At 32.1% G+C, this 27,436-nt stretch overlaps 1 protein-coding gene across 5 annotated transcripts in view; it reads right to left on the reverse strand.

Moving 5' to 3' along the window:
- Positions 1 to 27,436, reverse strand: part of PTPN12 (protein tyrosine phosphatase non-receptor type 12) — an 82,185-nt gene that overhangs the window by 28,214 nt on the left and 26,535 nt on the right. For all 5 annotated transcript variants that reach the window (XM_073238952.1, XM_073238953.1, XM_073238950.1 and 2 more), the window contains 7 exons: positions 19,560 to 19,668; positions 10,922 to 10,998; positions 9,322 to 9,417; positions 8,470 to 8,508; positions 6,351 to 6,422; positions 2,712 to 2,771; positions 755 to 897 (listed from right to left, as the gene is read on the reverse strand). In XM_073238952.1, the coding sequence (XP_073095053.1) occupies positions 755 to 897; positions 2,712 to 2,771; positions 6,351 to 6,422; positions 8,470 to 8,508; positions 9,322 to 9,345 (338 nt within the window). In that variant the 5' untranslated portion in view covers positions 9,346 to 9,417; positions 10,922 to 10,998; positions 19,560 to 19,668. The remainder of the gene's footprint in view (positions 1 to 754; positions 898 to 2,711; positions 2,772 to 6,350; positions 6,423 to 8,469; positions 8,509 to 9,321; positions 9,418 to 10,921; positions 10,999 to 19,559; positions 19,669 to 27,436) is intronic.

A 27,436-nucleotide genomic window follows, 5' to 3' on the forward strand; every position in this document is an offset into this window, starting at 1 on the left:
TTGTTTAAAAATACTAATATTATGTAGGCAATTGATTTTTTCAGAAGAAAAACCTTCCTATCAAACTAGATTTATGAACTATATACACTGACTAATAACATTGATGGAACAAGAAATAATTTCAAATAACCTGTGAAGAAGTCAAGTCAAAGCAATTTATCTTAATTCTATAAGTAAACAGGTTTTTTTCTTTTTGATTAGTGAACTACTGAATTAAATGATCAGCTAACCACTAAATCAACTACAGAAAAATATTTCTTAACCAAGCTGTTAACTGATTCTCACATATCTATCAGCAGGTCACTGTTCTGTCCAATAAATAAAAGGAAGCCCTTTCAGTTCCCTAATACAGGCATTCATTATAAGCCCAACTGGGTAAGAAAACTGTCTTTGGTGTTTCATCTCCACTAAAAAAAAACTTTTAACTAAATAACCAGTAAATTTCTGTCTGATAAACTTCATTTACTTTTTATAACCAATGTGAATATAGATACAAGTCACTTAGATAAACTGGCAGCAGTTTCATGAAATAAGTACTATAATTTAAGTCTTTCTGAAGAATCAGATATAATTTAAAAATTAAGAGAAGAAAAATTTCCTAAGGATTCAGGTAGTTTTTACTATTTGGAAACCTATATAATGACCTATCTAATGAAATCCCAGAAATTAAATTTCAAAATTCCATCCATAACCCATATTATAATGCCATCTATATTCCAAAGTATTTTGGAATATTTGGAAAATTATTTTATACCTGCAATGAATACAAATAGGCACATCTTCATGTTCTTGGTATTTTCTCATTAAGCTTATCATATCCAGAATAGAATCAAATGATGAAGGAACATCATGGTCTGGCCAGTTCACATAATGAAATTGATACAGCCTACGAGAGTCCTTCAAGAATAAAAGAAATTTAACAATTATGAAAATATATTTGCAAACCTTAAAGCATACAGAAAAGCTGCACATCTCACTTAACTGCCATTCCTAAGATATTTATGTGTTATCTAGCAATGCCCCAAAATAAATGACAGCCTACATTAATTGACTATCACATACCAAGAACTGATCTAAAGGGAATGGCTTTGAGGAAGGTATTTGTTAACATTATCCTCATTTTATAAGTAAGGAAATTGAGACAGAAAAAGCAAATAACTTGCCTAATGTTTCACCTCAAGTGACAAATACGGGATCTGAACCCAGGCAGTCTTACCTGCAGAGCATGCACTATTTACCTATATGTACTTAAATTAACCTACAGTGTTAAATGGATGAGCAATATACCATAAACATTGTGTTAGAGTCTACCGTAATTGGAAAAAAAATTTAAACTGAAAATGAAAATCAGAAACAACTTGTCTAAAACCAAATTCACTTTCTTATTTTAGGCCCAGTGGTTCTCAAAGTATGGTGTGCCCCTGCTTTCATCCTCCAACCTTTCAAGGGGTCTGTGAGTTCTAAACCATTTTCATAATACAGAGACTTTATTTGCCATTTTAAATTTCATTCTCTCATGAGTGTACAAGTCTTCCCAAGGTTATATGACTTAGAATCATTTCATCACTTTTGACAGCCAATGGAATGCATGCTTATGTACATGTTTTAAAAAACATTTCTCAGTTTTAATTTCAAATTTGTAAATATTAAAAGATATAACCCATGTAAACAAAAGCTCTTTGGAATCCTCCATAATTTTTAGCAATGTGTAAGTGTCCTATTACCAAAACATTTTTGAGATTGACTATTTTAGGTATTTAATTGAAAGGAGCATTTCTTGGAATCCAGGCAAAACTGTATTCAAATTCTACTTCTGTCATTTATTGAGTAACTTTAGGTAAGCTAGTTAACTTCTCAGGGACTCTTTAGCTTCATCTATGTGCAATGGAGATGACAGTATCTACCATTATGTTATTAGGAGGATTGAAATGCCTGATACACCACTGAAATTCACTGAGGCACCTATTATTATTATTAGAGATGAAAAAATCAAAGTATAGCAAATGATTCAACTAAAGGGATGTGATTAATCAAGTCAGGGAGTAGTAAGAGTACTAAAACCATGTCAACTTGTAAGCAGGAAAGTAGTAGTAGTATGTTTACAAGTGCACTAGTTGGGGAAGAATGATGCACTTCATTCATGGCCAAACTGAATTATTTATGATGGTTTAAAAAATTAAAGAGAATACAAAAAATATGAAGAACTTGACAGGCACCTCAAATATCTGTCAGATTTTTCTGTGATTTCATCCTAGGGAAATTATCATTTTACATAGCTCTGAAACACCGACCGAAGTCAAGGGCCTCATGTGAAAACAGTATATATCTCAGTGAAGACTTTGCTCTGAAGGTGGCTTGTCCCTTTCTAAAAAATTGTAAACTAGTAAAAGTGGGTAATACTTAAATAAACAGTGCCATAAAATCTGCTATTGCAATAGAAGAAAAACACCTGCAGCAAAGAAACCAACTATTCCAAATGCAGTATATTTAATTTGGGGAAAGTTGTTCTAAGTTAAAATGCAAATCTTTTACATTCTAATTTCCTAAGCATAAGATGCAAGATACTAAATGAAACATTAAACTGATTTTATTTTACATAACTAAAAAAATTAAAAAATTTCCTTGATTGTGTAAGAAAAGCAGTATATTACTTACATATCTTCTCTTTAAAAACTACTGTTAGAAATTGTCTCAGAATGGAAAATACTTACGTTCTGAAATTCAAGTAAGAGTGTCCTAATGAAGTAGTCTGTCCTGGCTTGTTCAGCTTCCTAAATAAAGGGAAACACTTGCGAGTCAGTGAGAATACTGAAACAAAAACATACACACACCCAAACAAATGATAATCTTGTATTTAAAGTCCACAATATAAAATTAACCTGTAAGATTCCAGGTGTACCTTGTAATTCTAAAAACAATCATTGTAAAAGTACTGATTTTATTTAAGTTTTATGGACAGTTTTTTTTTATGTCCTTTAACCAATTCCCTAGGTAGGAGTCTATCGTCCAATAAAATATTTGCAAAGTAACAACCATCCCCCAAGTCATGTAACAGAAATAATACAAACAAAATGTCATTCTCAGTGCTAACACCATCTTCAACTATTTTATCTTTCTATAAAACGATTTTCCCTACCTAACACTCAACTCTCAATTAACTGGATGCCAACTGGGGAAGGAAGAGAATATACTCAGAAAATTCCAAATTACTATTTTGGTTGATGACAAGATAATCACTTGAAAGTTTCTTACTGCCATTTGTTAAAGTACTAGAATGAAGCCACTTTATCAGTTTGTCACCAAACTGTTCTTTTCCCTCAGTTAAAACTGCAGATAGTCTAGGACAGTGACTGTCAAGATCAACAGGTATGCTGTTTCATTAATAAAAATAATATTCAATATTATTCCTGCTTTAATTTTTTAAATTATAATTTTGAACTTTTCAAATAACAGTAAGGGGAAAGTATGTTTTTCTTTCAACAAAAAAGAATATGGATGAAAATACTGGTCCAAAGACAGATTATTTTTTTTTGCCTATGAAGGGCTAGATAGTAAATATTTTAGATTTTCACACCATAAGGTCTTTGTCTACTCAACTTTGCTGCTGTGATAAATATATAAAATAGGTATGGTTGTATTCCAATGAAATTTCAAAAAACAGGCAGTGAGATAGATTGGACTCACAGTGTGTCAACATCTAAAGTGTTACTGCAGTAACATGAAACTAAGCCCCTCCCAGCCAGTCCTCCTACTTCCACCATCACCTCATCCTCCTTCTCATCCCCAAACCAAGATAGGTACTGATACTGTCTTTTCTTAGTATCAAATATTGTGATTGCCAAGTAATCAAGTCACTTACTATCATTATTTTTAACAATTTGCTTTCTACTTATAAACTTGACTTTTGTTTATATCAGTGATAACAAATCCTGAGTGTCTGAAACAACCACCGGACATACAAATTATTTTCTATTTTGAAATTTTGAAAGTAAAATTTTCCTTTAGAATGGATCAGTCGCTACACTGACAAATCAAGTCAGCTGTTGTCACTAATCAAATCAAACTAGTCAGTTGAGAAACACTCAAAAATCTCAATTCATCTTTTTCCAAATTATAAATTCATTCTTTGTTTTCTCTATTCATTGTTTTAAATTCTTTACTACTCCTAATCCCCAACTGGTAAAAAAATTCAAGTTGTTTTGATGTTGAACATTAATCACTATATATACTTTCACTTGAATTGTGACATTTATTAAGTTATCTTATTACATTAGAATTTACAATGCTCAACACAACCATACAAAACTAGGTGTCCTGAACTGTCCAGGTACTTAAAATTGAAGCATACTTTTTGGATTGGTGATGGGGAGGTATTCCTCACAGAGTAGACAATGTGGTATGTATTGGTTTTTTATTCATTCTTAATATGAAATGTAGTAGGATTTACAATCTTCATATTTAATCCACAAACAGTTAATTCTAAACAGGACTTTACAGTACTGACTGCATATTAAATCTAGGCAGTTGAACTATGAGTTATATAGTTAACATTACAAAAATCACATTGCATTTAAAAAGATTGTGTGAAATAGTTTTAATCCTTTTCTGCATCAACCTAGAAAGCACTAAAGTTTGGGCATGCATCACAAGAATTCAGAAGTCAAAGTACAAGTAAATCATAAAATTACAGACTTTTTGAATGCACCAATGACAAGTAAAATCATAGAAATCATGTTTTATGTAACCATGGAAAACAGTCAAAAAGAAGCAATTCTGAGATGGGGAATGTTATGTTAATTTGTGTCAACTTGGCTGGCCCATAAAGTGCCCAGATGTTTGGTCAAACAATATTACTGGTGTTCTTGTTAAGGAGTTTTGGGTGGGATTAACATTTAAATCAGTGGATTTTGAGAATAGTAGGTTGCCTGCTATAATGTGGGTGGCTTCCATCCACTAAATTAAGGCCTTGACTAGAATAAAAGGAGCAGCCTCCCGAAAGCAAGAGCGATTTCCTTAGCAGACCACTTTCATCTGCAACAGTGGCTCTTCCTGGTTCCACAGCACTATCTTTGGACTGGAACTGAACATCAGCTCTCCTGGTCCCCAGCCTGGCTGTCTTCAGACTAGAACTGAATAAAGCATCAGGATCCTGGGTTTCTAGCTTGCCTGCCCACCCTGCAGATTTTGGACTTGCCAACCTCTATAATTTTGTGAGCCAATTCCTACAATAAATCTCTTTATCTTTATACATACACACCGTATTCATTCTGCTTCTCTAGAAAAATAAAGTTATTTAATTTTCATGTATGTTCAATCATGGTCTTTTGTGTAAACAAGACAATGTATTTTTTTCAGGTGATTAAGAAAGATGCCATCATGTGTAACCCAAAGAAAATTCTTGGTTCTACTTTAAAGCTCAGTTGTATTTTACCTCTTTTTTGTTTTTCTTTCATTGTTTTTGTTTAGTATTAAAATTTTAATTTTAAAAATTGAAATTTTCTCATATTTGTGCTGTGTTAGTTTTAGAACTTGAATTTATTTCCAGAGCTTATTAAGTAGTTAGGTATATATTCTAAGTTTCATATCAAAATATGTGTCATAAAGAATCAATCTTTACTTCCACAATGGCATTCTCAAACTCACTTTTTGATATAATTACAACAGTTCAAGGAAGCATGACATAGATGTGAAAGAAAGATTAACATGATAAGCCAAACTTCAGTCATCAGGGGTCTTTCCCATTTATTCAATATAAAAATATACACCAGTTTTCAAACAGATCACTCAAAAAGCCCAGTTACGCCATTTACTCTTACATACATAAACACCAAAAAGAACAGAATTAACACAATAAGGTACAAGGAAATTATACATTTATGAAAATTATTACAAAAGCTTATGAATTTAAAAGCAGTATAACAAACATTACTATTAGTATTTGCTTATTCATTTAACAGTTATGAAGCAGCCAAATTGATACCAGATATCTTAGGGAAACATTTGCACATTAGTACACAGGATAAGTTTGCTATGTTATACCAAGTGGTCTTTTAAAGAAGGTAGATCTAAACAGTACAAATAAGTTTTTGTTCTTTTGAAAACTGCAAGTTTTCAGTTCATGTACCATGTCAGCAGGGTCAGTATGGCTTGCTCACCCTTGCATTAATGAAAATTGGTTTGATTAAAGGTTAGAACAGAATAAAAAAGAAATACTTGCTTATTATAATTCAGTATAGATTTATCTGCTCAGCTTATATAAAACGGGTCCACACCATATTATAGATTAATTCTTTATCAGTCTGGAGTGCCAATTTTCTGATTAAATAACATATATAAAAATAGGTACTTACACAAGAAATCTTAAATGGTGCAAATGTTATAGGGTCTTCTCCATACAAAGGCCAATAGCGCTCACATTTTTTCTGTTCAAAAAAAAAAAAAAGTAAGTAATCCATATGGTAGTTTTTCTTGAATTTTTTAAATGTCTTAGGTGCCCCCCCCAGTTTTCAGCTTTGTTGCTCCTTCCCAGAAAACAGAAAAACTGGCATCAGTAGGCAAGTAGCTAGGAGACCTTAGGTTTACCCAACTGTTCTTAAAGGTGAGCTACTACTGTTTCCTCTCCAAGATTAGTCATAAGAAATTTATTAACATAAGTGTATAAGCTGTTCATTACTATCTGCTTGGTCTACAAAGTAGAATCCAAAGATCCTCCCCTCTGGAAAAGAAAAATTCCTTAAAAAAAAGTGCCCAGTGCAAGGAGGTCCAATCACTATAAATGGATTGCCAGACAACTTGAAATGCTTGTAAAATGACAACCTCTGTATTTATCTGGCTGAATTCTCATTAAGTGTAAAATCCATGGCACTGTGGAAAGAGCACTCAACTTTGTATCAGAAAAATTTGGAAGTACTAACTTTACTGTTTTCATTGACCTTTCATTGTTCCTCTACCTGTAAAAATAGGAATAGCACTCCTTATCCTACATGACTGTTGCAAGTACTAAGTAAGAATACATTTCAACCATTGTACTGATCATAAAAACCTTATACGAATGTAATGTATTATTGAGACCCATTTTTGACACTACAGAAAATGTAACCAGTTTCTCCTCTTACCCTTCTGTTTAAACAGGTATACAAATAGTATTCAATTTTCACTGAGTTTCACTTATCAATTTTAAGTCCCATCATTTTAGACAATTAGGTAAGTGAATGAAAGCCTAACTTTATAGAAGATACAGTGATTCTGATATCAAGAAATGATCCAATTTCATCAAGATCCAGTAAAAGGGAATACTTGAAGTGACAATCTAGCTTAAAATAAATTTTGGCAATGGGAAATGTATAGGTTCTTACCTAAATTCTTACAGTTCCAAATATGTTAAGTGGAATTATTATCTATTGGAAGGAATTAACTATAAATTGGTAATACTGCTGCTCACAGGGCAACAAAGTTGAACTGTTTAGTATGTTGGTTCAGCTTACAGTAAATTTCATTAATATTTTAAAGGCTTAAAACCACAAACTTCATTTCAAAGTATAAGTTTATAGAAAATGATAAATAATATTTGAGGTTTTGAGAAAAAGATATGTAAGAAAAAGATACGGTTGGGAGGAATGATGATAACTGTTAGATAAAGATTTTCCGATGCTTTATATATTACAATGACTCGCATAATGGAAAAATGTACTATCTGGCTTTATGCAACATAGCTTGTACTGAGAAGAATTTCAATATGAATTTATACAACTTAAAAATGATTTTTAATTACTGAACCACATTGTTATAAGGAAAATTCAAATCACCACATAATTAAGTGTAATTTGTATGTTGTGTTTATAAAAAGGCCACACAGAACTTGTAATACTTATTCTCTGTAAATACACTATCACCTCTAACAATGAAGACAGGAATTTATGCTGCAGGATATCACAACAGTTTTGAAACTAATTTCATTTGTAAAGAGCATAAAAATACCAATGTTAAAATTTCTGGATTAAAGAATTTTCTTTGTTCTGAAAATAATATAAACAAATCAAGAATGTAGTGGTATTTGCAAACAAGGAAATCAGAGTATTTATGCTACTGATAACTGGAATTATATTATTTAACTCATTTTCATTTGCTCAATTTTACTTCTATTTTTAAAAAACCTTTGTAGTTCAGTCTACAGTGTTCTACTTATGACACCATAAACTATTTGAAGACTGCTAAAAAAAATTAAAGTCTTTAAGTATCATAAAATGAAATAGTAATGTAATGTAAAAAAAATAGTTCATGTACTTTTTAGTGATTATGTTCCTTTTATCAAATAAAAATCAATAGCAGACCACGAAAAAGAAAAGAACTATCTATTTTTAGCTACCTGGGCTCAAAATGTAATAAAAGATCTGAATATATATATCCCTAGAAATGAAGAAATAAAAAGGATATTCCACAATTATTTTTTAAATTAATGGGCATACATACCCTTCCCATCTCAAATTCTCGACAGGCCATTACAATGATCTAAACAGAAACAGGGCATGGGATGAGATAAAGAATGTGTCAGTTAAGCACAACTTTGCTTTTCAAACAAAACACAAATGTCAAGAGTTACTTTTTAATATGAGCAAAATTATATCTGTCTTGCCAAAAAAAGGAGGCTTAATATTAAAAGTATGAGTTAAAGAAATGATAATAATCATACATTCTAAACAAGTTAACTACATAGAAAAAAGTTAAACTGGCTTCAATATACACGATATGAGTTAAATGTTATGAAACTTAAAGATTTACTTCTGACTTTTAAAATGATATTAAAATATTACTTCTTGGATATTTACCCAATTGAATAGCACTCTTAAATATTTTAAATGTATTTAATAATATTATCTAAATGTTGAACGTATTTAACAGTCTTTAAACAAAAAGGTTATTACATTTGCTTCCTCACTCCAACATTCTTTAATGAAATGTTAAAAACATACAGCAAAGTTGAAATAATTTTATAGTAAACATTCTACAGCCACCATATACATTCTTCCATTAACATTTCACTATACTTGTTTCATCACATAGCGATCCTCTATCAATTCATTTTATTTGGCAGCTGTCTTACTAGTTTCTGACTTAGGACCAGATTTAAGATATTATCACACCCTGTTCTTAAAATATCTTAACTATTTAATGAGACATCTGGTTCTGTCTTTTTAGTGAACATCAGCTATAATTAACATATCATTATGGCCAATAAGTTTTCTCATTCCTTACTCAATAAAACATCCTATGTTATTACATGTAATATTTCTCAAAATAGATTATGAAAAGTAAATTACTTACCACAACATTGTACTGCCATATCATCCTCCAAAAATCTATTACTGTATTTGCTAAAGGTCCTTGGGTTGCCACATATGCTTTTGGTCCATAAACACCCTACAATGGTTAAAAGCAAATTTCACACATACTATAATTACCAAAAATGTTTCCTTACCTAAATTTTAAGGCTCTAAGTTTTATTAGTAACACTACTGTTTTCACTAACATATTTCCAAATAATTTTTCTTTCTTAGTACACAAAAACACAACAAAAATATATTCAATTCACTTCAGTTTTTAATGAAATGTTATTATGACTTTTGGGTATTTATTAGACATGGCACACAAATTGGTAATTAAACCACCTTAAGCTAATTTAAAAATTATTATTTACCTAGAAATTAAAAACCTAGTCAACAAAGCTAACTGTGAAAGAAATGTAAAATCATGTTTTGATTCTAAAAACAACACTAAAACTAGTCAATAGTTTTTTCTTAGCTAAGTTCTTCTGTAGTTATCTTCAATTATTTATTAAACTTAGTTTATATGGAGCACCTACTATACATGTTTTATTAAATAAAGACAAAAATATACCAAACAAGATAGTGGACTGAGGTACTAAACCAGCACATAATTGAATCATACAATGAACTGGTTATTAAGTGCAATTAAAACTACAACATTCAACAAATGTCCTTACAAAAGAATATAAATAACAGCAAACCACCCACATATTAGTTTTTGTTTAAACTATTAGTTTGGGGTTTTACCATAAATGTAATAAAATTGACTTTGTTGAAGAAAAGTTTTCATCAGAAACCGTGACTGTTCAGTGTTGACAGAGATACTAATTTTACTACATACCTCTTACCACCTTAATATTTTTGTCAAGATAGTATTATTTTATAATATGTACAAATACTATATATAAGATAACTGAAATGATATTGTCATATAACTAGGATTCAAAAACACAGAATGACCAATGGAACAAGAGTTTTTTATTAATCAAGTAGCAGTTTGAATCAGTCTCTCTGTTGATAACTATGTAAGAACCTGACTGTTTTTGATCAGAGTATCTCAAACAGATTCTCTATATAATGACTATATTCAATCTTGCATTTAATTGCTTTGCCATTTGAAACATAGAGGCAAAATTTCTAATCCAAGTTTATACTCCATAATTTTAAATCAGTATTAACTGGTAATTTCAGTTATCTTAAAAATAATTCAAAAGAATATGAATGTTCACTGCAATACTACAATCAAAGAAATTAGAAACAACCTATATGATTCATCAACAGGGAATGACCATGTATATTTGCGTGCATAAACTCAAAGAGACAATTGAGAAAATGATATAGCAATAATAGGTAAATTGTTTATGAGCCTTCAATGTAAAAGAAGGAATGTATATCTCCACTACCATAAAATTAAACAAAACTCTTTATGAATAAGGAAACTGAAAGGAAAGCACACAGAAATGTGTAAGAGTTTTGATTTTATTCTTCTTTCTTTTGCTATTGATTTCATGTTTAGGCAATTTAAAATATTTAATAAAACCAGTATGGAGGAAGACATTAAGTATGACAGAGAAACATCATTTTAAGTTAATACGTACCTTAATAAAATTTGCATTAATGTAGTCTGAATCTTGAGAAGGAGTCTTTAAAGTCAGCTTAACTCGGCTGTGATCAACTACCAATAAAGAAAAAAGAAGAAAAAAAGAATTTAATAAATCCTGTTGACAGACAGCTCTTTTCTGATGAACCATAAGATTAAATAAATAAGAATATTCACTTAGAAAAACAATTGATGAAATCTGACATATTGGCAGAAGTAAATCTTTAAAACAAAAATCTGATGTAAAGCTATGTTTTAAAGTTGCAATTGGAATAATTTCTTTTAAAATATAAATTTCTGGGCATCAACCCAGATTTTCTAGACAAGAGTGTAGGGTTTAAGCCTCTACAGTTTTTAACAAGCCTACCAGAAAGCAATTTTGGAGGTTCTTCAAAAAACTAAAAAGGGGAATATCATTTGACCCAGGAATTTCACTCCTAGAAATTTACCCAAAGAAAACAAGATCTCTGACTCAAAAAGACATATGCACCCCTATGCTTATCGCAGCACTATTTACAAGAGCCAAGATATGGAAGCAACCTAAGTGTCCATCAGTAGATGAATGGATAAAGAAGGTGTGGTACATATACACAATGGAACACTATTCAGCCATAAAAAGGAAAAAGAAATTCTACCATTTGCAACAACATGGATGGAGCTAGAGGGTATTATGCTCAGTGAAATAAGCCAGGCGGACAAAGACAAATACCAAATGACTTTACTCATTTGTGGAGTATGACCACAAAACAAAACTGAAAGAACAAAACAGCAGCAGACTCAACAAACTCTGAGAAGAGACTAGCAGTTACCAAAGGGGAGAAGTTGGGGAAGGTGTGTGGGAAGGGAGGGAAAAGGGGATTAAGGGGCACTATAATTCACAATTACAATATAGGTAGGTCATGGGGAAGGCAGTGCAGCACAGAGAAGACTAGTGATGATCTAACTACACTGACAGACAGTGACAAGCCATGGAGGTGGATATCACCAAACTTGATAATATGGGTGAATGTTGGAACCACAGTGTTGTTCACGTGAAACCTTCATAAGATTGTGTATTAATGACACTTTAATAAAAAAAAAATCATACCAGGTAGTGAACACTAACCACTAATACATAAGCTCATTTTCCAAAGTTCTTATTAGGAAATCTAATGTTCGTATTTTACAAGAAATTATAAAAATTAAGTAATGACAAATAGATGGAGAAAAAGTATTCAATACTGCACCTGGCCAAAATATTTAGACATGGTGCAGTTAAAAAAATTTATTAGGTGATGTCAACTTAGGTTAAAAAAACAACCTTTACAATAAAGTTCCTAAACACAAATTTCTTCTCAAAGTAATTTTTATGCACATACCTACATACTTTGAAAAACTACAAAAATTTATACTATATACATGTCATTCTGAACCTTGTTATTTTTCAGTTATGGTTGACCCTTGAACAACAGACTTGAATTATGCAATTCCAGTTACACATGCATTTTTTTCAATAAAGTATTTTGGAAAATATTTGGAGATAAACAACAATCTCAAAAATATTTTCTCTAGCTTACTTTATTGTAAGAATACAGCATATAATACATGTAACATATAAAATATATGTTAATCAACTATTTATGTTATTGGTAAGGCTTCCAGACAATAGTGGGCTATTAAGTTTTTGGGAAGTCAAAAGATATATGTGGGTTTTCCAATTCATGGGGGTCAGCACCTGTAACCCCAACCCTCTTCAAAGGTCAACTGTAGTAATATGTATCTTGGAACTCTTCCCAGAGCAAATACAGATCTTTATTTACTTAACCAGTAACAGTACTGTTGGGCAATTTTTTTCTATTAGAAACACTATTACTACAATATACACTGCTGTCCATGTATCTGTTACAGCACTGGTATAGAGTAAGTTCCTAACAGAATTCTTAACAGGTAATTGTCATTTGCCTCTAAAAGGCATATACCAACTTTTACAAATGTTACTTACTAGTAAATGAGTGACTGGGTGTTATCATACTTTTAGGAAGTTGAAAATCTAAAAAAGGTAAGACTTGAGTTTCTTGAATTATGCAAATGATTACAGTTTCATAGTTAACTGGTTATTTTATTTATATCCTTTGCCCATTTTTCCCTGATATCTGTTTTCTTACTGATTTATATGAAATCTATGTAAAGAGAGAAAAATCAGCTCTTTAGTCATAGGTAGTACAAATAGGTTTTTCCAGTCTGTGTAGATTTCAAAAAAGTATTTAGAATTTTAGATTTACAGAACATTGCAAAAAGAATAGAGTATTCCCATATATCCTTACTCAGCCTCCCTTAGTGTTAACGTCTTACATAAACAAACCACAATTATCAAAACCAGAAAATTAATATTGTTATACTTTTATTAATTAAAAAGACTGAATATTAATTATTACTGGTCTTAAAAATATATTTTTTTCTCTTTCCAGGATCCCAATTATATTTAAAATAGTTTCTGTACCTCCTTAGTCCCTCCTAATCTATAAAAGTTCCTTTGACCGGTTTTTTTTCTTATGATTAGAATGAGGTTATACGTTTTAGGCAAGAACACCAGAGAATGATGATGCATCGTTCTCAGTGAGAAGATAGACTAAGGGGGTTCATGATGTCCATATGTCACATTACTTGTGATGTTAGTCTTGGTCACTTGGTTAATGTGGTGACAGCTGGTGTTTCAACTATCTTCCCCTTTGAAATTAATAAAAATTTGGGGGGATGCTCAGAGCCCATGAAATCCTAAAGTAGTAGGGCTGATTAATATTCACAGTCTCCAGGATTAGAAAGAAACATGTAACACGTAAAATACCGCTCTCATATATTATGTTCCTTTCTAATCCAGGGTCAGTGAGTATTAAAGGCAATTGAAATACAAAAAGATAAATACAGAAATGTTAACAGACATGAGTAAACTTCTTGGGAAACTCTTAAAATACAACTAATGAGTAACTTTTTGTCAATGACCCGAACTTTATACTTAAGTACTGAAGCCCAGTTCTGCTGACTTTTATTTATTTACTTTTGGTAAAATCTTTCTTGGAAATTTGTAGGAGCAGACAAATATGAAACACATACAAGCCTCCAATTAAAATCATTTATTTCCTTAACCAGTTTCCAGTAAAGAAAATATTTATTAGTGCTCCATTTCTTTTCTCACTCCATCCTACATGTGCATGTGTGTTTTTTTTTTAAGCTGTTTGGGATAGGAAATATACATTCAAAACAATGCTATGCTTCTGGTAACTAAGAATAGAATATTCAGTAGTTCAGATGATGACAGTTAAGTAATTATATGAAGCTTCCTCTCACTGTGTTTACTAGTAACAAGGGGTCCCAATTAATTTTTCTAATTCATGTGGCATATCAGCCTCTATTCTATGTACCTGAAAGGAAGAGACTGTACAATCGATCCTTAGTAAATGTTTCTGGGGACTGTGAATCTGAATAAGAACAGTGGCTCCCATGACAGTCAAGGTTAGTGCCAGGCTGCTACACTTAAGTGGGGATTTTAAAAAATTTTCTATGATGGAAAATTTTATGCATATATCAAAATACAACAGTATAATGAATCCCCACATACCCAGTATGCAGCTTCAATAATTATCCACATTTTGCCAATCTTATTTCATCTATCTCCAATCATACCACATCTGGGGGCTGAGGAAAGCAAATTAAAATACAAGATTTCTAAGACCCATATTCTGCAGGAAGTTTGATTTAGTAAGTTCAAGATGGGGAACAGAAATGGCTTATTTTGAACTTTAAAAGCATAAGCATATTTTGTAGTCACTCCTTATGCAATCATAGTATATTATTGAGAATTTAAAACTTAACATGATGCTGCTTATATAACACATAGTATGTATTTTAATATTCTTCATTGGTGCATTTAAGCATGAACAAGCATAGAAAAAAAATTAAGATATCAAAGAAATGAAAACAATCATTCCACTCCATGGTCTTGCTGACTGTTTCTACCATCACCCAGGAGTCCAACTCCATATAGATAAAACCAATATTGGCTACACAAGCAACTTCAAAGCACCCCCACCCCCAAACAAGTATCAACAACCTATAGCAACAGAAAGTATGTATATATAAACATTGTCACCTCCAAGGAAGCAGAAAACTACTGACTAAATTCTAAGTCTGAGGGAATAAAAGGATCTCCATAATGAACATTAGAATAGGCAGAGCACCTTGATTCATCACTTACAAAGGCCAGCCACCTCAGTTTTAGCCTTCCAAGCGGACAAAGCACAGCTCATTTCTGACATAAGTGTACCTTAAAATTTCTTAATTCTGGGACTGTCCTCATTGTTCTCATATCAACTAAATCTAGAACAAACTAAGTTAAAGTTCCAGAAAAAGCTAACTGATCTTTTTTTTTATTAAGGTATCACTGATATACAATCTTACAAAGATTTCATATGAGCAACATTCACCCATTTTATCAAGTCCCCCTGCACACTGCATTGCAGTCAATGTCCATCAGTGTAGTAAGAGGCTATACAGAGTCACTACTTATCTTCTCTGTGCTGTACTACCTTGCCCATGACCCCCCTACATTATGTGTGTTAATCATAATGCCCTTTAATCCCCTTCTCCCTCCCTCCCACCCACCCTTCCTAGCCCCTTCCCTTTGGTAAACCGCTAGTCCCTTCTTAGAGTCTGTGAGTCTGCTGCTGTTTTGTTCCTTCAGTTTTGCTTTGTTGTTACACTCCACAAATGCTAACTGATCTTTGAATAGTGATAAAACTACTTTTAATGGAACAAAAGCAAGGATGTCTGCTCTTGCCCCTTCAAGTCAACATTATATCAGAGGTTCTAGCTAGTGCAATAAGGCAAGAGACATTCAGACTAGAAAGGAAGAAGTAAAACTGTCATTATATTTGCAGATGACATGATTTTGTATGTAAAAATCCTACAGGATCCACAAAGAAAACTGTTAAACTAATAAATAAATTCAGGAAGATAGCTGAATTAAAAAAATCAATTATATAAATTGTATCTTTATATTCTAGTAATAAAGAATTTTAAAGTAAAATTAATTCCATTTACAATAAATAATTAAAAAGAAATAAATGTAAGACTTGTACACTTGAAAACCATTAAAACATTGTTGAGAGAAATTAAAGAAAAGATCTAAATAAATGGAGAAAGACATTCCATGTTCATAGATTTTGAAAGTGTCAATATAGTTTAAGATGGCAACTCTCCCCAAATTGATCTATGGGAAAAATGCAATCCTTATTACAATTACAGTAAGATTTTTTTGCAGAATTTGACAAGTTGATTCTACAATTTCAATAGAAATGCAAAGGATCTAAAAAAACCAACCAGCTAAAAAAAATAGGAACACAGATGGAAGACTTATACTTCTTGCTTTTAAAACTTACTGTAAAACTACAATAATCAAGATGGTGTGGTACTGACTTAAGAATAAATCAACAGACTAGAATTAAGAATTCAGAAATAAACCCTTACAGTATGGTCAAGTGATTTCCAACAAAGGTACCAAGGCAATTCAATGGAGAAAGGATAGCCTTTTCAACAAATGGTACTGTAACAATTCACATGCACAAAGATTATTTCAGACCCTTACCTCACATCAATTAAAAACTTAACTCAAAATGGATTATAGACTTAAACGTAAAAGCTAGAACAACAGAAGTTCTAGAAGAAAAATGAGAATACAAAGAAGAGAATCTTTCTGACCTTGGATAAGGAAGAGTTCTTGGACAGAATATTAAAAGCATGATCTGTGAAAAAACTGGACTTCATCAAAATTAAAAGCTTGTATACTGTGAAAGACCATTAAGAAAGTGAAAAGACAAGCCATGAACTGGGGTAATATACTTACAAATCATGTATCTGAAAGAAGACTTGTACTTAGGATATATAAAGAAACTTTACAACTTAAGGATAAAAAAATAAAATCTTAAAAAGACAATGATTTCAATAGACTTTTCGCCAAAGAAAATAATACAAATGGGTAATGGAACATGAAAAAACGCTCCACATCATTAGTCATAAGGGAAGTACAGATTCGAACCACAATGATACTTCTACACACCCAACAGAATGACTAAAAACAGTAAAAAGTGTTGTCAGGGATGTAGAGAAACCGGAACCTTCATATGTTGTTGGTGGGAAAGTAAAATGGTACACAGCTACTTTGAACAGTCTAGCAGTTTCTTAAAAAGTTAAATATAAGCTTCCATAGACCCAGAAATTCCATTATTCTTTTGACAGTAAGTAAACATATATCTCTAAGTACAATTACTTTCAATATAATATTCCAAATTAAAATGACTAGAAATTCAGTGGAAACCGATTTATCAAACCTTACATAGCTTTAAGGAAAAAGGAATGGGCCCTCTATAGCACAGTGATCAAAAGCTCAGCTCTAGGGCAAGGTTTCTCAACCTCTGCATTACTGACACTCTGGCTTTGGATAATTCTTTCTTGTGGAGAGGCTGTTGCCTCTGTATTGTAGGGTGCAGTAGTATTATTACTGGTTCCTACCCACTAGATGCCAGCAGGCAGCGTGCCCATTCCACATCCCAGCTGTGACATCCAAAATGTCTCCAGACTCTGCTGAATGGCCCTTCAGGGGAAAATCACCCCAGTTGAGCAACATATTATGGACTTAAATTGCCTGGGTTTAAATTCTCATGCACTCTATTTGCTGTGTGACAAGTTATTTTAATCTCTCTGTCTCAGTTTCTCATCTGCAGAGTGTTACATAATAGTACATTACTTCAGAGTTTTGAAACTGGCAAACAATGTAAATCAGGGTCTTAATTTTTCAGAGGGCCAGTTTAGTAGCACACCACTGACCTTCCCCCCCACCTCTAATCAAAATTGTAAAGCTCCCTTCTTATATTCTCAGCTTTCTCTAGTGCCTCATTCCTACATATATATTCTCAATAGCAGTAATCACTATGTGGCAGACCATATATGCTATTTTTGTGGTACACCACTTCCACTAAAATATAAGCTCCACAAGGACAGGAATTTTTGCGAGTTTATTTTCTGCTCTATCCACAACACACAGTATATGCTCAAAAGTTTTTTGTAGAATGAATGAATAAAACAGAACATACAGAAACAGAAACCTGGCATTGTTGAATATTCACTTCCCCACAGAATAGAAAAGAAGGTAAACTGTCTCTTTAAGGGTATGCACATTAATTCCAGAGCACAGTAAAAGTACCTCAAGGTTATGTTAATAAAAACTGTCCAGAAACATATCCATCCACTATTCGAGGTGGACTGCATTTTTCAAAAACTTAAGGAGTGGTTACTATGTGCTAGGTACACTTCTAAGAATTTTAGATGTCTTATCTAATGCTAAAATAATCCTAAGAAGTACTATTATTTTAATCTTTATTTTACAGATGAGGAAATGACGAAACCAGGGCACAGAGAGGATGAATGTGAAGTCAGATAAACAGCAGTGGTAGAAGCAGGATTTGAACTTCCAGTTAGAACTCTTCACCATTATGTTATGATTCCACTTAGTAATTCTGCTAATACTGGCCACCCCACAGATTCCACAGCTGAGACTAAAGTCGAACAAAAGAAAGAGGAAGGAATAACTTTATGCATAGAAGACAATGAGTAAGAGAGGGAAGGAGACAAGAAGGGAGGAGGCAATATGAAAGAGAGATATTGTGGAAGAAGAAAATTTTAGAAAGAGGGACTGGTCAATGGCATCAAAACAGTAGGAAGGAATATGCACTGAAAAAAAAAAAAAGACTACCAAATGTGGCCATTAAAAAGTTATTAGAAACTGTATCAGAGCCATTATAGAGAAAACTAGCTTTAAAAATGAATGAAGTTTTGTCAACTATACCTCAATAAAGTTGGAAAAAGAAAGGATGAATGAAAGTTGCAGGAATGGTGTTATGGAATGTAGATATTTCAAGATACCTGAAGGGAATGAGAAAGGTTACTAGGAGCTTTAGGAAATAGCAGGTATGATGTAGACTTCGTATTTTATACCATGCGGGCATACCTAAATATACATGCTTTTAGAGTTAAAGGTATTTTGCCAGAAAACTATGCTATTTAAGAAGAGAATTAGCATTATATTCTAATAATAGTAATAATATATCAGTCTAAGGCATACACTAAGAGTTACACATTTAAACTGCTGAGAACTGCAGACATACAGGCATAAATCATCTTATAGTTCAGTTCTTCATGCAGAATTAATCAATTACAACTCACATTGTGAATAGGTAAGAGATAAGCATTAGTATTTTTAGCATTTTACAAAATTTATCCAATTATATTGAATTGACTGTCCACATTATTTATCTTAACAAAATATCTTTGAACAGGAAGTCCACAAAAGAAATTAAATGGATTTTTTTCAGTATCTAATAGTTAAGATCAAAGTAATTGTGAAAACAAAAAAGTAAATAGAAACAACAACAAAGAAGGAACAAGAAGCACAATCATAAATTATGATATTGTAGTGTACCTTTAAAGAGAGGTTAACAACCATCTCCTTTTAACATTCAAACTCACTAGGAAGACTAAAACTAGTTTGGGCTGCAAATTTTTAATAAGCATTTTCATTTGTTCTGTTAAGGGCATTTCAAACTTACATGGCAGTATGTCCTTGTATCTGTTCTTTTTAACATTTTCTTCTTTTTCTCCAGTGGCTGTGGGATAAATCTTTTCTGTTCTGTATTTGGTAGACAATCTTCTTAATCGCTTAAAATACAAAGAAAATTCAAGTTTAGAAAAACATTAATATCTTCAAATTTTTAATGATTTACAGACTTCACTGAATTTTGCCGACCCCAATTCCTCACAACTCATTTTCCTGTTTTTATAAGCTCACAGTATCTCCCCCTACCCTCTAATAATTAACACCAAGGAAAATTTTTTTTAGCATTAAGTGCAAACATAAGATTAATATTCCAAATAGCAGTGAAAGAAATCAAACATTAGAATAAAAGTAATTTTATTTGAAGAAGCCATTAGTAAGCTGGTTAGAATATTTAACTCTGTCTTAACAAATATTTCTTGTGTTTTAACTAAGGGTCCTCAAAACCAAATTTTAAATTATGTCTAAAAGACTGTGTACAAGTTTCTCTATTCCTTCCCTCAGTAAACTTACAGCACCCATGATGTGCCAGGCTCCTTCCAAGGCATAAGCTAATAATTACTTATAAAACACTGCAAAACAAAGTTCTTTCATACTGAATGGAAATATCCAACAAAGACCAATTCTGCTTATTCACTGCATTACAGAAGTGGTTTGTGAGTTAGTGACAAATTCTTACCACATATGGCAGTAGGGATGTTCTTTGCGCTGGAATATTTCTGCATGTCAGTAATACACTTCCTGCTTTCAGAAGCACTGAAAGTCAGCATTGTGAATTGTTTAAATTCACTACTCAACTACATTGCTAAAATTTAATTTCAAAGAAGACTACTTTCTTCCAGGCTTAAAGACATATTGAAGGCATTCTAGTTTCACTATTCAGCAAATTAATACATACAAATGAAGTGAAAAAGAAGTCTGGTAACATTTAACTTTTTCACAGTTTTGTGTTTGCTACTTGTGATCCTGATATTTAAGGAACTAAGAATATTTTAACTATTTTTTAAAATACCACAGATACAATTTAAGATTCTTAACTTTTTCTTGTTATACTTTAACATATAGCACTTGAAATAATCTCATAAACAGGCACTTTCATATAGAATAGTGAGCCTTTTGTTTTTCTTTAAAAAACTACTAAACTTTATCATCACATTCTTAGAGACCTAAAACCAGAATACATTTTTTCCTGTAAGATGAAAAGGCTTTTACTAGAATCTTGTTCTGCACTGGCACAATTCCAAAGTAAAATTCTCTACAGTTATGATACTATTTCCTGTTGTAATAAAGTTCTCAAAGCACATTTAAGTGTATTAGGGGGAAAAATGTATTTAAAAATGGGCTCTTGGTGAGGGTGTGGGGAAACTGGAACTTTGATATAATGCAGGTAGAAAAGAACATCAGCACATCTGTAAGGAGGGTAATTTAGCCATTACAAATTAACATAACCCCTTAACCCCAGAACTGTTCTTCTAAAAATCTGTCCTCTAGATAAAGGGCACAAACACAAAATGATGTTCGCACAGTTATTTACTGCAGCCTTGTTCATAAGAGCAAAGACTGCAAACAATCAAAAAATTCTATTAATAGAGGACTGCTAAAAAGAAATGTTTCATTCATACAATCAAATACGATAAAATGAGGAAGCTCTTTATGTATGGTAATATGGAAATGACTCAAAAATAATATATATTAAGTATAAAAGCAAGGAATACAATAGTATATAATATTACCGGTATTAAAAGAATAAAAATATATTTGTGTTTACTTGCACATGTATATAAAAAATATCTCTGGAAGAGGAAACTATTAACAAAGGTTGTTGTTTGTGGTGAAAAGAAATGGGTAACTGTAGGAGAAGGAAACATTCTCTATGTCCATTTATAATTTTTGGAGTATATGAAAATATTGCCTATTCAAAAAATTAAGGTTAAAAAAAAGTAAAGATAACTTAGAGTAATGAAGTCAAGAACAGTCTTCTCTACTTTAACAAAGGTCCTCCCAGTTACTTATATATACATCTTGCATATTTAGTCAGGTCTTTCATATTTTTTTCTGCTCAAGGATTTTCATTTTCAGTGACAGTATCTTAATGCATTACAGAATATTTCATGTTAATGTGACTTACAGAAGGATATCAATCTTAACAGTTGCAAAAGCGGGGAAAATGAATGTAACTTAGGTAACTGTTAATGAAAAAAATTGTACATATATTTGTATCTACAAAGGAAAGGGAAAAGAGGATTAATTTAAGTACAAAATGTGAATGCACTTCTAGAATAACTGCCGCAATTACTCCAAGCATTTCTTCTTTTACATGACAAATTACATTATTGAGAAACGTGCAAAACAAAGTTTTTATGTGAAATGACTTTTCATTTCTCATATAATGAAGCTTGAAAACACTTCTGTGTGCAAATAAATATCTAATTTAGTTAGAATTTTTATATATTGTTTTTCTTAAAGCCTAGGATATCATGGGATGTTTTCTACACTCAAGCTTCCAATGAAAAATGTTCTATTAAAATAAGCCTATGTAAGTAGTGTACTTAGAAATTTTTACATCCATCAGAGATAATATTTGATGTAGTATAAATAAAACAAAGGTGGTCCATTAAACATAAAAACTGCATTTTATAAATGTTTTATTTAAAAACAAATTGACATGAAAGATTCTACCCAACTGTATTAAGGTGTCAAGTAGGGACTTATTTTCTAATCAAAAAAAAAAAAAAGGTCAGTTTTATAGTCAGCAGATTGAATTAAATTCGGTATCTGTCACTTTCTAGCTGTATGACACCAAACATCACCTGTGTCTCATCTGCTATAATATGAGAATACCAACACTCACCTAACAGCCAAGTACAAAAAAATGGGCTCAATAAATGCTAACTATTATTATGGGTCAATTACTGAAACACTTTAAATGTTATTAGCTACTATGGATTTTCTTCTTTAAAACCTTTCCGCGACAGAGATCAAAAGGAGTCAGATATTCTGGGCTAATTTGTTTGCCTGGAAGTATTAGGTATTGCAATGTATGCTTCAGGATCTCCTGGAGGGCCTGTTAAGACAGACTGCAGGGTCCCACACACAGGTCCTGCCCAGTAGGTCTGGGGTGCAGCCTGAGAACATACAACTCTCAGTGAATTCTCAGGTGAACTGCACCGCTGCTGCCTGGGGTCCATACTTCAGGATCCACTGGTGTGAGGTTTGTTCAAGGGGAAGGAACACTACAATCAGTGCATGGAGGAATGGAGGTCAATTTTCAACAATGCTTAGGTTTCTCTGAACTCTGTGTACAGGTTGGTAACATCAAATAATTTTGAAAAAGTGACCAGGGGTTTTTCTTGGAGGTAGATTAGGCATTAAGAAACAAAAGCAATTGTCAAGTAGCAAAAAAAAAAAAAACGGACAAGGAAAGAGACCCTGATTCTGCAGCAAATAAGAACAAAATTTATCAGCTATAAACAAAAAAAAGCTTGCATAAAGGACCTAAAAAGTTTTGAGATTAATTCTAGCAAACTTTGAGGTATGGCAAATAGGAAAATTCTTTTATAAATTTCTTTTCTACTTTAAAACATCAAAATAATACAGCACTGTACCAGTGGTGTGTAACCAGCAAAACAAACAAACAAACAAAAACCAAACAAATGTAAGAAGGTGCTTTCAAGATTCTTCTTAAAAAAATTCCCTTGACAACCATCTTTCTGTGCCTGTATATGCTTTTCCTTTGCATCTTCATGGTCATTCCACTCACATACCTCCAAATATCATTTAGGTCTTAGCTCCATGAGTTTTTTATCCCTCTCATGCAAAAATGATCTTTCCCCTTGGAATTCTTTTTAGACTTTACATGCACTCTTAAAACAGTATGTCCTTCTCTTTATGACAAATACATAAAAAGAATACATCTTATTTCCCCTACTAAACTCTAAGATTGTAAGTACACGATTACTATTATTAGTAATATCTGTAATGCCTGGTACCCCTGGAGCATATTTAAATGCTTTATGTTAAATAAGTTAACCTTAGAGTAATATTTTTTAATGCACATAATTATTTAATATAATCCTAGAGCAAGAAAGTACTCTGAATGATTTACTGTCCTAACTGGACAAAAATACAGCTAAATGTTATATTTATATAAGTCTATAGATACCTCACCCTTTTCTTTATCATGGTTGGCTTTTTTTTTTTTTTAAACTAAAACTAAGAAAACAAACAAAAAGCCTTTAAGGACATTTTTAATTAAGTCTACCCTTAAACATCTTGAACAAGTCACATAATAAACTCCTTAGATAATCCCATTCTTATCTCAAGAGTCATTGTTCTAAAAAGCAAGTTTGATCATTTTAATTTTAGTCCTTCAAGTAAAGATCCTATAATGGGTCTACTACCTTCAAGATGAACTACTATAATTTCCTCAGTTAATTACAACATTTGAATGCTTCCTGTCCAACTTCCTAGCTTTTTTTTATTACACTGTCTTACTTAAGAGTTTAATGCTTCACCCATATAGAATTACTTACCACCATCACAGACAATTCTCCACCCCTTAACATGCTTTACAATTTTTTCTCTTGCTGGTGAGGTAATAGTTGGATTTCAGTTAAGTGTTATTTCCTTTGTGAAGCCTTTCTTAAACCTTTCCTTCTTAACTACTCCTTAGCACCCAGCACCCCAGTACTGCTCTACTACGACTTGTGAAAAGTATTTCAATACCTGTCTGTCTCATCCACTAGACTATAAAATTGATGGCAGAGACTGGACAATCTTTTTGGACTTTATAGACCAGTATCTAAAGCAATGCAAAATCACATTAAAAGTGGGTTTTATTGAGCCTTCTTAGACAAGTCATAGAAATGTCCCTAATACACTGGAGTTCTTGATGGAAACAAAAACTGAACTTAATATTCACTTTGTTTTAAAGTTCCAAACAAATATTTTATTCATTTTTTGAAACATGTTAAGTTTTATGTTTTTCCCTAATCCTAAATCAATAAACTCATTCTCAAAGGTGTCTGAAAGTCAATGTACTTACGATTGTGCTCTTTAAGGTACTCATTTGTATGTCCAGATTTGAGCTCTTTAGAAGGGAAGAAAAGTTTTATTGTTTATCTAAGAACTGAAGCTAATGAGAATGTGTTGTGTGGTGTTTGCTCCATCTCTCCAGTCAGAGGGCTATCTACTGGCTTGTCCACTGGGTGTCTCATGGGCATCACAAATATGTCCAAATAGCACCACCATTCAACAGTTGCTCAAGCCTAAAAGCTGGAAATCATCCTTGATTCCTTCCTTTACCTCTCCTTGCCCCCAACAATCAACCCATCAGCAAGTTTTGTTAGCTCCACTTCTAATATATAATTCTCTTCATAGTCACTAGCTCAGTGACTATGAAGAAAATTGATATATTCAGAATGCACATTTAGACAGGGACAAGTATTAAATTTGTTTGCTGGATTTTAAATCAGGACAATTAAGAAAACAATGGACACAAAAAGCAATAAAGCTAAAATGGAAATTAAGCTAACTCAAATTCTTTTTGGAATAAGTATGGATGTAAATAAATTAAATATTGGAACTTAAGAATTCTTATGCTCTTTTACTAAGGCCACACACTACTGCCCCAAATTCCTCAATGCCATAACACTTAAAACACACTAAGAATTTCATAAGACAATATTTTCAGTAAATGAACATAAGAATATGCAAATCTTAAAATTGTATCTAAAGTGAAATAAACATGGATTACTTTAAGCTTAAGTTATACCATAACAAAATTTAAGAATACCTCACCCATAAAGTAATAGTGCTTTTGCCACTGCTTGGAAAAACTTCTGAGGCAATTACTGGGAAATCCACCTGAATTTTAAAAGGTTTAAAATTTGGGAGTTTGGCGTATAGTTGGCACTCAGTATCTACCAAATGAATAAATTCATGTGATTTTATACCTGAAATATCTGTCCTGTCACAAAAGCCACTCAATCACAATACTACTAACTTGACTCTACTCTGTAAGATGCATTATTAAGCCAAAATAAAAATTAAAAAAACCCAAATACAAACAACACCCAGTAGTAAAATCAGAGTTTCATTTCCACCCAAAGTATACTATCTCTAACTGGCTGTTCTTTAATCACTACAACCTATATACAAAAATATGTATACAACTAATAACTTTCAAGCAACCAAAACAACCAAAAGGGTCTTTCAACTATATCTTTGCAATGTCTACCTTAAATTGCAAAATATGCAACTCTGCCTTTCAAAATTCACCTTCCTATTTTAGCTCACTTTATGTACTGCTGCATGACTGATTTGTCTGCCGTTCCTTTTCAGAAATTTACAGGCTAAGAGCCTTCTCATTTTAAGTTGTCACAACTGATACCAAAAGGACACACTTGGAAGTCAACGGGCCAATCTTATGGGTCTTCGGGTAGCAAAATGATTTTACTCTTTGTTCATTGATTTCCATGCTTCAGTTATTTTCCTAGTAGTCTGCTGAGCAAACTCCTTATTTCTTCTGGCTTCTAGCTCAGTAAAGAAATCATCTTGCTGTAACATTTCCTGAGACTAGTACTGGGATCCACCCCATCTTCCTTCCACTTCCTTCCAAACTGTTCCCACATCTCCACCAACAGCTCTTTAAACCTACCTGTAATCTAAGACACATCCCAATGCTCAATAATTATTTATATTTACACATATAACATCCTGACGGAACATGAATTCCCTGAAAATGCAGACTATATCTTCTTTATTCTATTAAGATCAGCGACTACCAGCACAATACATGACAAGCAGCAATAAGTAAAACTGTTTAGGACTTCTCAGGTGTTAATGTTCAAGAAAATGGATACAAATCAGAATTGACCAGTATACTTAAACTATTTTCTCTCCTTCAACATTTCATAACTATTTCATAATGAGATAGTTTGGAATCAGAGAAGCTGGGGGTTCAACTTCTAGTTCCATCAACTACTAGCAAAAGAGATATCCATGACATAGCAGATTTATATATAGTCCTCAAACGGGTAAAGCAATGGACCTTAATTTGAGAGTTTGTTTTTAAGTAAAATTTTGTACTACAGATTTTATATTTAAAAGTAATAAATGTGGCAAAGCATAAAAACTAAATGAAAAAGGTAATAAAGAATTTTTGCAACAGGTCTATAAAGATTTTTTGCACAGCTTAGACAATAAATGCTTTCCTTTTCTTGAAGGAAAGGCTCCTGTTCTCTAGTTGGAAAAGGAAATACAATGCTTTCTTCTCAAGATCAAAATAAATTAGAAAAGTATAATCCAAGTTTATCCTCTTCCTCCAAGCTGCATCCTTATGGAACTAAGGTACAATCCTGTTTGAATTAAAAGGACAGTAAAATTATTCCGTGGTATTTCAATACAACAAATGTATCATAATATCTAAACTGTATTATAGAATGAAAAGTACATGTTAAAGAAGTGAGATTTGTACTGACGGCTGTCATATACTTTTGAAAAGTAAAATTTTTTTTACTGAATATAAAAATTTGGGGGGTAAAAATAAAGGGTTTGTCTTATTTTTATATGTTTATATTCATGTCTAGTTAAAGTTGAAAACTTAACTGCTTTTTGTTGTCTTTATGATACATGCAAACAAAACAAGATATAACTGTATTTCATTCTTGTTGGCTTTTGTTACCAAAAATTAGATATTATACTTACTAATCTAAAAGAGGTACGTATGTTTCTATGTTTTAAATGTAATTGTTTTCACTACTCTCCACTGTGTTAATTTGTGCTACAGCTTTTCCTAGAAGAGAATGGAAAATTTTGATTTATTTTTAAAAACTATAGCAATTGGACAGATCATTTATTTGAAGTTTTAAG

The sequence above is a fragment of the Manis javanica genome, chromosome 6 (assembly GCF_040802235.1).
Source record: "Manis javanica isolate MJ-LG chromosome 6, MJ_LKY, whole genome shotgun sequence".
In the NCBI taxonomy this organism is placed as follows: domain Eukaryota; kingdom Metazoa; phylum Chordata; class Mammalia; order Pholidota; family Manidae; genus Manis; species Manis javanica.